Source organism: Salvelinus alpinus, chromosome 20 (genome assembly GCF_045679555.1).
Source record: "Salvelinus alpinus chromosome 20, SLU_Salpinus.1, whole genome shotgun sequence".
NCBI lineage: Eukaryota > Metazoa > Chordata > Actinopteri > Salmoniformes > Salmonidae > Salvelinus > Salvelinus alpinus.
Genome location: NC_092105.1, coordinates 18,506,428 through 18,519,987, shown reverse-complemented (window position 1 = coordinate 18,519,987; position 13,560 = coordinate 18,506,428). Strand labels below are relative to the sequence as shown.

At 43.0% G+C, this 13,560-nt stretch overlaps 1 protein-coding gene across 3 annotated transcripts in view; it reads right to left on the bottom strand.

Moving 5' to 3' along the window:
- sytl5 (synaptotagmin-like 5) overlaps positions 1–13,560 on the bottom strand; it is a 91,082-nt gene that overhangs the window by 19,107 nt on the left and 58,415 nt on the right. For all 3 annotated transcript variants that reach the window (XM_071354776.1, XM_071354774.1, XM_071354775.1), the window contains exon 9: positions 6,435–6,532. In XM_071354776.1, coding sequence (XP_071210877.1) covers positions 6,435–6,532 — 98 coding nt within the window. The remainder of the gene's footprint in view (positions 1–6,434; positions 6,533–13,560) is intronic.

Sequence of the window (13,560 nt, the reverse complement as noted above, 5' to 3'; positions counted from 1 at the left end):
TGTTGCAACCCCTATTACTAGCCTGTTCAACCTCTCTTTCGTGTCGTCTGAGATTCCCAAAGATTGGAAAGCAGCTGCGGTCATCCCCCTCTTCAAAGGGGGGGGACACTCTTGACCCAAACTGCTACAGACCTATATCTATCCTACCCTGCCTTTCTAAGGTCTTCGAAAGCCAAGTCAACAAACAGATTACCGACCATTTTGAATCGCACCGCACCTTCTACGCTATGCAATCTGGTTTCAGAGCTGGTCATGGGTGCACCTCAGCCACGCTCAAGGTCCTAAACGATATCTTAACCGCCATCGATAAGAAACAACCAGCAGCTCTTGCTGCTGGTGAGTCTCTGATACAACTCTATGCAGACGACACCATTCTGTATACTTCTGGCCCTTCTTTGGACACTGTGTTAACAACCCTCCAGATGAGCTTCAATGCCATACAACTCTCCTTCCGTGGCCTGCAACTGCTCTTAAATGCAAGTAAAACTAAATGCATGCTCTTCAACCGATCGCTGCCTGCACCTGCCCTCCCGTCCAGCATCACTACTCTGGACGGTTCTGACTTAGAATATGTGGACAACTACAAATACCTAGGTGTCTGGTTAGACTGTAAACTCTCCTTCCAGACTCAGATCAAACATCGCTCAGAGGTCAGAGGTGGTTTAAAGTAACCTGCATTCTAATGTCAACTTTTTTTATGGAGAACAGTTTCAAGCGAAGGGTTTTACTCATGCTCAGGTCTAGGGTTTGGGGCACTGTGCGAGTGGAAATTTGAAATGGAAATTATGGAACTCCCTCGCGTGCTTGTGTTATGGGGAAAAAAAACACAATGAAAATGACATGAAATGTGGAGAATGATAGGCTACATTTGCATCGGTTGGTCATCAAGTAGGCCATTAATTGTATGCCATTGCAGCCTTCCATTTGATACAATAAATATATATTGAAATTAAGATATCACTGGAGTCCTTACAAATCAATTTGTGCCACTTGTGTAGCCTACCTGGAGCTGGCAAACAGATTTCATAAATAGCCTGTAACTCAGTTTGCTGTTGTAGCCTTGTGTTATTATGCAATTATTAATGGCCATGTTTAGTTAATTAAATTGGAAGTTATAAATTGTGATCATGGTCACAGCTCTATCACAAATGTTTCATTCTCCACATTTAATGTCAGTTTTATTGTGGACTTTTTCCCTGAAATAAGATGTTGGCATGTTGGCCTATCAGGGGCTATTGCAGCCAAACTGTCATGCCTGACTTGGGGGTATTCTAGTTTATAATTTCTATGTTGTGTTCTAGTTTATGTTTTCTATGTTGGTGTTTTGTATGATTCCCAATTAGAGGCAGCTGGTAATCGTTGTCTCTAATTGGGGATCATATTTAAGTAGATATTTTTCCCACCTGTGTTTGTGGGATATTATTTTGTGTTTGTGCATGTGCACCACGTAGTCACGTTCCGGTGTTCGTTTATTTGATTTATTGTTTTGGCTTATGTTTCACTTTGGAATAAATATGTGGAACTCAATATCCGCTGCGCCTTTGTCCCATTTCTACGACAACCGTGACACAAACTCAACTGGCAACCGCGGTCTGGGCCCGGATCCAGAGAAGGGTCAATCCGGACAACATTGCATTTTGTTATATGTAAAAGTCAATAAATTATTTTTAGACAGCTTTAAAAAATCTACCGGGCACAGTGGCCTCTTTAACTCAGCAACCTCTCTTTATAGCTCTCTCTAGAAGCAACACCCACCTCTACTAGTGCCCCGTCTAATCCAATCGCATTGTTATATGCAAATACAAGAGGCCCATTTACATCAATCCAAATATCCTCTGCAGAACCCTGGGATAAGCAGGTAGAAAGAAACAGAAAGATTTGACCGCGGTTCAACTGTTACTATCACAGATAGAAGGAGCTTAGTTACCAGTATCTTTGTTAATATGGTTTGTTAAAAAAAAAAAAATTGACTGAAAAAGCGGATATTCAAAGACGAGTGGACGGAAGAGTATATATTAATTCTCCCTGCAACTAGCACAAAACCAATGTGCCTGATATGCAGCGAGTCCATAGCTCTCGTGAAAAGTGCCAATGTTAAGCGGCATTATGACACCAGGCATAGTAAATTCGATCAGACGGATCCCCTGAACACGGTGAGATCAAACAAGATTAACCAACTCAAATCCCAATATGAGAGGTCCACCAATATGAGAGGTCCACCAATATGAGAGGTCCACCACTATGAGAGGTCCACCACTATGAGAGGTCCACCACTATGAGAGGTCCACCACTATGAGAGGTCCACCACTATGAGAGGTCCACCACTATGAGAGGTCCACCACTATGAGAGGTCCACCACTATGAGAGGTCCACCACTATGAGAGGTCCACCACTATGAGAGATCCACCACTATGAGAGGTCCACCACTATGAGAGGTCCACCACTATGAGAGGTCCACCATTATGAGAGGTCCACCACTATGAGAGGTCCACCAATATGAGAGGTCCACCACTATGAGAGACCACCAATATGACAATATGAGAGGTCCACCAATATGAGAGGTCCACCAAAGTCCTTGTCTATTCAGTGAGAGCCCAACAACATACAACGGAGTGTTCACTGAGGATAGCTTAGGTTTTGGGAAAACACAAAAAAACATTTTCAGACACTGAGATGGTAAAAGAATGTGTGAAGTTGCTGACACCTTGCTTGAAGGTAAACAAAAAGATGAGCTGAGGGTAAATATCAAACAGGTCCCACTGTCAGATTCCACAGCAATGAGGAGAACTGAAATATTAGCTGAAGATTTAACTAAACTTTTTTTTTTTAATTTTACCTTTATTTAACTAGGCAAGTCAGTTAAGAACAAATTCTTATTTACAATGACGGCCTACCCCGGCCAAAGCCGGACAACGCTGGGCCAATTGTGCGCCGCCCTATGGGACTCCCAATCACGGCCGGATGTGATACAGCCTGGATGAGCCCATTCATAATGCACCATGCTTTTCTTTAGCTGTGGATGAACCAACAGATAACACTGATAATGCCCAGCGTCTCGTGTTTGTCAGATTTTATAACGAAACAAAGAAGGAATTCTACGAGGAGCTGTTGGGCAACGTTGGGCACACGTTGGTCCCGTGTGGCTCAGTTGGTAGAGCATGGCGCTTGCAACGCCAGGGTTGTGGGTTCATTCCCCACGGGGGGACCAGGATGAATATGTATGAACTTTACAAATTGTAAGTCGCTCTGGATAAGAGCGTCTGCTAAATGACTTAAATGTAATGTAAATGTTAACACATCTAGAAGCATACACACGGGGAGAGGATATCCATGAAGCCATCAACGGGATGCTGACAAAAAGGGGGAGAGATCTGAAGTCAGGGGTCTCCATCACCACAGATGGAGGTCCAGCCATGAGGGAGGGGACTGGTTGCACGTTTGAAAGAGGACCACCCTAACATATCACTGCATCATCCATCAATCTGTCCTGTGTGCCAGTCTGGGAAAATAGTATTCTGAGGTCATGACAATGATGACGAAACTGATCAACCTTTTGAGAGCAACATCATCCCTACAACACCACCTGCCACGAGGCATTCTGACAGAGGTCAATGCCAGTTTTGATGACTTACTACTGCACAACAATGTCAGATGGCACAGCAAAGGCAGGGTTTGGAACACTTTTGGGCCATTCAGGAGGAAATCAAAGCTTTCTTATCAGAGCAAAAGAGTGACAAGGCAACTCAGTTTTCAGAGTTTTTGGAAGATGAGGAGAAGATGGAAACAGTTGCATTTTTGACAGACATTACATCACACCTTAATCAACTGAATGTTAAGCTGCAGGACAACACAGTGTGTGATATGATAACAGCAGTCCGGGCTTTCCAGAAGAAATTGGAGCTTTTCAAGAATGATCTTCAGAGAGAACTTGTCAACTTCCCCAATCTTCTGGTGCAAACGCAGGGAGACAAAGATGTTCCCAATCATGTTGATTTAATCTAGAGGCTGATGGATAACGTCAAGGCTTGCTTTGAGGACTTCACTGTTGGAAGAGAACTGCTGCTGCTCATCCAGGACCCTTTCTTAGTCACAAAAGTGACAAAGTTGTCAAAAGAAGCAAAACAGATCTTCAGATGGGTAGACGTTGCATCACCCAATAAAATTGTTGATTGAGCTGCAAGAAAATGTGTCTTTGAAGGAGCAGACTGGTGATTGTGACCCTGTCACTTTCTGGGGAAAGATGGTGCCTGCAGCTGCTGTCCCTGTTCTCAAGAAACGGGCACTATACACGCTGACAATGTGTGGCTTCACATACAGCTGTGAATACAGCCTTCTCCACAATCAACTTTATTTAAAATAAATACCGCACCAGGTTTACCAATGAACACCTGCACTAATGTCTCAGAGTTGGTCTCACACCATTTGTGCCAAAGTTCAAACCATTGGCAGTAGACAGAATGTGTCATTTCTTTCATTGATGCAAGGCCAATGCCCAGAGTGACTTCTACATGAATATTGCACGGCCCACATTGACATTCTGTGCATTCAGATTCTTATTTTTGTTCAACTCTCCTTCGTTCTCCAGAAAACATGCACTTTATTTGATAAAAAATACATTGTTTAATTCAAGGCCCATGTATAATGGTGGACTTTTTAGATAGACAATGATGCAACCACTTTCATAATTCAGCAATGTTGATGTAATGTTGCACATTCTTACATTCAAAAGAAGTAGTAATTAATAGTACTTATTAGTCTAATTTAATGTATTTAATTTACATTTTATGTAACAGAATGTTTCCTAAGTCGTAGACTACAAGCTTTGTTATTACGCTGTACCACAGCGCCGATAAAGGACGATATCTATCCGGACCTTTGCCACCTAGGACATTTGTGTCACTGGATCTTCTCAAATACTAGTTGAGTACCCCTGGGCTATAGGCTACCTGTAATTAGCTTAGCAAAGTTTAATTGCAATTATAAACCCAGATTTTAGTCCGTAGCCTATGCCTATTGAAATAACAAGTCAGTCTTGCAAATAGGCCATTTATAACAGTTTATAGTGTTAGCATCTGGCACATAATAACGGCACAATTGCCCGAAAATAGCCTAACATTCGCTTTTTGAAGTTCGTCCAAGTGTTTCTTGCACAGAGGTTTTGAGATCCTCTGTCCAACTTTCATCACTCAAACTCTCCTGTTGGATTTATCTATAGTTATGCACATGCGCAAACAAGATTTATTTACAATTATAAACTGGGTGGTTTGAGCCGTGAATGCTGATTGGTTGAAAGCATGGTATGACAAAAACATACTTTTTACTGTTCTAATTACGTTGGTAACCAGTTTATAACAGCAATAAGGCACCTCAGGGGTTTGTGGTATATGGCCAATATACCACGGTTAAGGGCTATGCCATAAGAACAGCCCTTAGCCGTGGTATTTTGGCCATACATTACACCTTCTCTGGCCTTATTGCTTAATCATAGCAGTCAAAACAAGTTAAATCGGCATCCATTGATCGTAAATGATCTGGAGAGTTTAATAAGAGCGATTTATCTTTTCTCTTGTCACATATTCTTAAACTCACAAGAATCATTATTTTGATGGAAAACCAAATTTTGCTTCTTAGCCTACATCGTTAAAAATAACCGATATTCCTTCTTAATTCGCTCGATAAAATTATGGGGAAAGGATGAATGTAGCAACGCCTCTCTTGCTGTGAAACATTTTTTTGAGATAGTTTTCAGACAGAACAAACACTGCAATTAGCTACGCTACGTTTCCTCGAAGAATAACCAAGACCACACCAACCATAGCAGACAAAAAAAATTGTTTTGTTAAGAAACTAAGCTAGTTATGAACCTCATTTAGTAAATGGTTGAACCCATAACGCACATTTAAACAGAACCTCAGTTGTGCATGCTAGCATCAATTTACCAGACTCAAATGTCAGCATTGCCATGCAAAAGTAAAATGTAGTCTGGGGGCTGCACAACGGGCACAAGGGTAAAATACCGGTATACATAATTTTAATAGCAGGATACTGTAAAGTTCATTATCCCTCTGAAGAGTATGAATTAGGCTGTTTGAGAAGGTTTGAATCCTAAGCAACCTGCCTACACATAGTACAATACAAACATAGCTACTGTAGTAGGTCAAAGCTGTGTGCTGGAAAACCTTGGTAGAGCATGAGTGGAATAGGCATTGTTGTGCTTGTGAATTTACTTTATTATCTACCAATGCTTATTCTCACTTAAAAAGTAGTTTGGGGTTTTTAATAGCTTAGAGGAAGTCCACTGTACTGTGATCTATCTGTATGGATCAAAGATCATGGTTATGTTGCCATAAAGATGGACACAAAATATGTTGACTTATTCCGGGGTAAGATGTGTGGGTGGTGTGTGGAGGTGGACAAGAGGTGTGTGTGTGTACCGTGTCATTGAGCCCAGGAACGGAGCGGCTCCTCAGACTGAGGGCCTCATCACTGGCAGAACCAGGAACAGACAGGTCCAACTCAGAACGACTACGATCTACAGAGAGAGAGAGAGATGGAGAGAGGGAGAGAGAGAGAGAGATGAGAGGAGGAAGTGACAAGGTATTCCCTCCCCACAGCCACACATAAAGACTGTTATTTTCAGTTATTTCACAGCTATGCCTAATGACACTAATTGGTGTTGTTGTTATGAAATGCTAACATGTGACAGAGCACCATATGCTGCTACAACAGCCGGCTGCTACCAGGGGAACATTAGAAAAGTGTTTGAGTGGCGAAAGGGAGAAAGAGAGGAAGGGAGAAGAGAGAGGAAAGAGAAAGAGTAGAAGAGGAACAAGAACAGGGGAGTAAGTGAGTGTAAGAGAGAGATCAAGAGAGGTCTAGAGTGAGAGAAAGAAAGAAAGAGTGAGGAAGAAAGGAGTATGAGGAGAGAGAGATAAATAAATAGAGAGAGAGGGATAAATTCACAGAGCTGGAGAGAGACATGGTGGAGCTCAGAGAGCTAGTCCACACAATCCAGACAGAACAAACCCACAAAACAGACCAGCACAACAACAACCCCTCAACAAGACCCGGAGGGCAGAAGGTGGAGATGGACGGCTGTCTGAGAGCTGACTGCTATATGGATTGAGTTGAGAGAACTTATGGAGGCACACACGGTACTGAAGGATGAGGTCAGAAAGCTGAGGTGTAACAGAGAGCAGGACACTCCCCGAGAGAAGCCAGCAGAACAGCCCACTTCAGACCCGGACCACAACCTCAACACCACAATCGGATAGACAACACAGGACCCACCAACCCAACAGACCCCACCCCCTCCTAACAGCCCCCATGTCAGCTCCCCTGATAGCCCTTCTGACAACCCCCCCACATCCACTGAGGACACACAAAAGCCAGAGATTGTGTTCCTCATTGACTGAAATGGCAAATACATTCAAGAGGATAAACTTTTTCACAAACACAGAGTGGTTAAACTCTGGTGGCCAAACACTAGGCATGCTCTGGAGCTGTTGTCAGAGGACAGACTAGAGTCGCCCAGCCACATCATAATTCACACAGGCAAGAATGACCTGAGGGCCCAGATGGAAAGGGTGGCAACAGCACTCAAGGGAGTGACTGAAAAAGCTTCTTCCACTTTCCCCAATGCACAAGTGGTTATCTCCACCCTGCTACCACAAAAATACTTCCACCCAGCCACCATACAGCGGGTGAATGGAAGCATTTCCCAGGACTGTGTCTCAAAACCTAATGTCTACCTGGCCCACCACATCACCCTGGACTTTAACAGCCTTTACAACCAGGTCCACCTCTACAAGGCAGCAATCCCAACTTTTGCCAGGACAGTGAAGGACGTCACCCTCAACCATAACCCCAGCACCTCACAAAGGAGCAACAGAGCAAAGGACACCCCACCCAGACCAGCGGGACACCCTCCCAAACCTGTAAGACCCCCTCCTGAAGGACCTGCACCGAGAGAACACATGCCAAGAGGACCTACACCCAGATCACAGCATCACCTGCCACACCACAACCAGCTAAGACCCAAGCAAACCCTGGCCACACCCTATATAGCCCCCCCCCCCATATCAGACCTATGCCCCTTCTGCCCACCCCATGCCCCCCGCCCATGCGGCAAGGACCTCAACATGACAGCAGGACATATGCCCAGGCCGTGAGCAGAGCAAAAGGCCCAACCCCCACTGTTACACCCACACAAGCCCCATCCTGCACCCTAAGAGGTATGTATCAGATGCTCAACATGCTCTGCTCACACCTACTGTAATGATCCGGGCCTAAACCACACAACAACTACACTAGACACTATGGAACATGGCATAAAGGAGACGGACCCACTGGTGGCCCTCTAGGTTACAGAGAGCTGGTAGTCCCATCCACCAAACCACCAGGTGTGAAACAGGGAAGAGACTCAGGGGGTATGCTAATTTGCTATAGAGCAGACCTAACCAACTCTATTAAATTAGTCAAAACAGGAACATTTTACATCTGGCTAGAAATGAATAAGGAAATGATCTCAACAGAGAAAAATGTCCTCCTGTGTGCTACCTATATCCCCCCACTAGAATCCCCATACTTTAACGATGACAGCTTCTCCATCAACAATTTCCAGGCTCAGGGACATGTACTAGTCTGTGGTGACCTAAATGGACAAGAACCCGACACCCTCAGCACACAATGGGACACAGAATTCCCTCCCCCATATAACCTCCTAGACACAACTATGACAACATAACCAACAAAAACGGGTCACAACTCCTGCAGCTCTGTCGGACGCTGGGTATGTACATTGTCAATGGTAGGCTTCGAGGGGACTCCTATGGTAGGTACACCTATAGCTCATCTCTTGGCAGTAGTACTGTAGACTATTTTATCACTGACCTCAACCCAGAGTATCTTAGAGCGTTCACAGTCAGTCCACTGACACCCCTATCAGATCTCAGCAAAATCACACTCTACTTGAACAGAGCTATGCTCAATCATGAGGCATCAAAGCCAAAGGAACTGAATAATATTAAGAAATGCTATAGATGTAAGGAAAATAGTGTGGAAATATACCAAAAAACAATTAGGCAACAACAAATTCAATCCCTTCTAGACAATTTCCTGTAATAGTGAAGGTGTAAACTTGACAGTAAAAAACCTAAACAGTATATTTGACCTCTCAGCTTTCCTATCAAATCTAAAAATGTCAAGCAGACAACCTAAGAAAATGAACAATGACAAATGGTTTGATGAAGAATGCAAAAGCCTAAGAAAGAAATTGAGAAACGTATCCAACCTAAAACATAGAGACCCAGAAAACCTGAGCCTTCACTGTGGTGAATCATTAAAATAATACAGAAATACATTACAGAAAAAGAAGGAACATCATATCAGAAATCAGCTGAATGTATTTGAAGAATCCATAGACTAACCACTTCTGGGAAAATTGAAAAACTCTAAACAAACAACAACACGAAGAGTTATCTATCCAAAACAGAGATGTATGGATAAACCACTTCTCCAATCTTTTTGGCTTTACAACAAAGAACAAACAGTAAAAACATATACATGATCAAATTCAAATCTTAGAATCAACTATTAACGACTACCAGAACCCACTGGATTCTCCAATTACATTGAAGGAACTACAGGACAAAATACAAACCCTCCAACCCAAAAAGGCCTGTGGGGTTGAAATGAAATGAAATGATAAAATATACAAACCACAAACTCAAATTGGCTATACTTAAACTCTTTAACATCATCCTCAGCTCTGGCATCTTCCCCAATATTTGGAACCAAGGTGTCACGTTCCTGACCTTATTTCCTTTGTTTTGTCTTTGTTTAGTTGGTCAGGACGTGAGCTGGGTGGGCATTCTATGTTATGTGTTTCTATGTTGGGTTCTTTTCAATTAGCCTGATATGGTTCTCAATCAGGGGCAGGTGTTTTACGTTTCCTCTGATTGAGAACCATATTAAGGTAGGCTGTTCACACTGTTTGTTTGTGGGTGATTGTTCCTGTGTTAGTGTTTATGCCACACGGGACTGTTTCGTTTGTGAGTTTGTTCCTGTTAGTGCGTTCTTCGTTGTCTGTAAGTTCTCATGTTCAGGTCTGTTTACGTCGTTTATTGTTTTGTAGTTTGTTAAGAGTTTTTTCGTGTTCGTCTTTCTTTAAATAAATCATTATGTCTTCATACCTCGCTGCATATTGGTCCGATCCTTGCTCCTCCTCAGACGAGGAGGAGAACGAACGTTACACAAGGACTGATCACCCCAATCCACAAAAGTGGAGACAAATTTGACCCCAATAACTACCGGGGGATATGTGTCAACAGCAACCTTGGGAAAATCCTTTGCATTATCATTAACATCAGACTTGTACATTTCCTCAGCGAAAACAATGTACTAAGCAAATGTCATATTGGCTTTTTACCAAATTACCGTATGACAGATTTCTTTCCACAGCGCCGGGGGGGTGAGACAGGGAGGCAGCTTAACCCCCACCCTCAACCAACATATATATCAACAAATTCGCAAGGGCACTAGAACAGTCTGCAGCACCCAGCCTCCCCCTAATGGAATCTGAAGTCCAATGTCTACTGTTTGCTGATGATCTGGTGCTTCTGTCACCAACCAAGGAGGGCCTAAAGCAGCACCTAGATCTTCTGCACAGTTTCTGTCAGACCTGTGCCCTGACAGTAAATCTCAGTAAGACAAAAACAATGGTGTTCCAAAAAAGGTCCAGTTGCCAGGACCACGAATACAAATTCCATCTAGGGACTTCTATGCCATCAAAAGGAACATAAAATTTGACATACCAATTAGGATCTGGCAAAAAATAATTGAATCAATTATAGAACCCATTGCAATTCATGGTTGTGAGGTCTGGGGTTCTCTCATCAACCAAGAATTCACAAAATGGGACAAACACCAAATTGAGACTGCATGCAGAATTCTGCAAAAAATATCCTCTGTGTACAATGTAAAACACCAAATAATGCATGCAGAGCAGAATTAGGCCGATAACCGCTAATTATCAAAATCCAGAAAAGAGCAGTTAAATTCTACAACCACCTAAAAGGAAGCAATTCCCAAACCTTCCATAACAAAGCCATCACCAACAGAGAAATTAACCTGGAGAAGAGCCCCTGTTAAGATATTTTATCAAGGTTTAAGACAAATGATTAAATAATTCTACCCAGAAACTTAACCATTAGGATTAGAGGTTATGTAGCATGGACAAGGAGTAATTAAAAATGATAACCATTGTGGAAGAAAGGAATGTATGTATGTGTCGAAAGAAAGCAGAGACTCGTTAACTACTATGTTTGAACCGACCCAGCTATAACTCTGTGGAGATAAGACAAGACAGCGAGAGCCCTCCAGGTTTTCCGTATCTGGGGGGGGACTGGAACGGTCAGCTAAGTGGTAATAAAGTGTGGTGAGACTTCAGGAGATAATCCAGATATAATATTAATGTATGTAATGTATGTGCGTTAGTGTGTTGGAATGGACTTTGGAATCAGCTTTGTCTTGTCGGAGAGAAGGAGGGACATTTTAGGACTCTATGACGCTATGTGTGATATATAAACTAATGTACATGGTATTTTGAGTAGAGCTCTGTCGAGAATAAAGCTATTGATTAATTTGGACACTGGTCTTTGTCTATTTAATGCAAATAAGAATCTTACAAATTCTTAGAAACGGACAGAGTGTTTGCTTGGTTATAATTAAATTGGTTAACGAACATATAGGAAACGAATTCCTCTAACAAAACTTCATTCTTACAATGTGCTACAACTCTCCAGTCTACGTCACGCTCCCACGCACCCAGTCTAATAGACACTTCCTAACCCACACACCCAGTCTAATAGAACACTTCCTAACCCACGCACCCAGTCTAATAGAACACTTCCTAACCCACACACCCAGTCTAATAGAACACTTCCTAACCCACACACCCAGTCTAATAGAACACTTCCTAACACATGCTCCCACGCACCCAGTCTAATAGACACTTCCTAACCCACACACCCAGTCTAATAGAACACTTCCTAACCCACACACCCAGTCTAATAGAACACTTCCTAACCCACACACCCAGTCTAATAGAACACTTCTTAACCCACACACCCAGTCTAATAGAACACTTCCTAACCCACACACCCAGTCTAATAGAACACTTCTTAACCCACGCACCCAGTCTAATAGAACACTTCCTAACCCACGCACCCAGTCTAATAGAACACTTCCTAACCCACACACCCAGTCTAATAGAACACTTCCTAACCCACGCACCCAGTCTAATAGAACACTTCCTAACCCACGCACCCAGTCTAATAGAACACTTCCTAACCCACGCACCCAGTCTAATAGAACACTTCCTAACCCACGCACCCAGTCTAATAGAACACTTCCTAACCCACGCACCCAGTCTAATAGAACCCTTAATAACACATGCTCCCACGCATCCAGTCTAATAGAACACTTCGTAACCCACACACCCAGTCTAATAGAACACTTCCTAACCCACGCACCCAGTCTAATAGAACACTTCCTAACCCACACACCCAGTCTAATAGACACTTCCTAACCCACACACCCAGTCTAATAGAACACTTCGTAACCCACACACCCAGTCTAATAGAACACTTCCTAACACATGCTCCCATGCACCCAGTCTAACAGAACACTTCCTAACACATGCTACCATGCACCCAGTCTAATAGAACACTTCCTAACACATGCTCCCATGCACCCAGTCTAATAGAACACTTCCTAACCCACGCACCCAGTCTAATAGAACACTTCCTAACCCACGCACCCAGTCTAATAGAACACTTCCTAACCCACGCACCCAGTCTAATAGAACACTTCCTAACACATGCTACCATGCACCCAGTCTAATAGAACACTTCCTAACACATGCTCCCATGCACCCAGTCTAACAGAACACTTCCTAACACATGCTACCATGCACCCAGTCTAACAGAACACTTCCTAACCCATGCACCCAGTCTAATAGAACACTTCCTAACCCACGCACCCAGTCTAATAGAACACTTCCTAACCCACGCACCCAGTCTAATAGAACATTTCCAAACCCACACAGCCAGTCTAATAGAACACTTCCTAACCCACACACCCAGTCTAATAGAACACTTCCTAACCCACACACCCAGTCTAATAGAACACTTCCTAACCCACGCACCCAGTCTAATAGAACACTTCCTAAAGTTCTGAAACACCACCCTAAAATCTATTTTATTAAATGCTGAATCTTCTTCCCTGTCAGATTCAAACTAAGTAAACAAGTAACGTTGTCTGGGCTCTGTGAAACAGAGAGAATCCTGTCTCTCTCTGTAAGGTATTCAGATACACACATGTTGGAGGTGTGAAACAGAGAGAATCCTGTCTCTATAAGTGTTCAGATACACACATGTTGGAGGTGTGAAACAAAGAGGATCCTGTCTCTACAAGTGTTCAGATACACACATGTTGGAGGTGTGAAACAAAGAGGATCCTGTCTCTACAAGTGTTCAGATACACACATGTTGGAGGTGT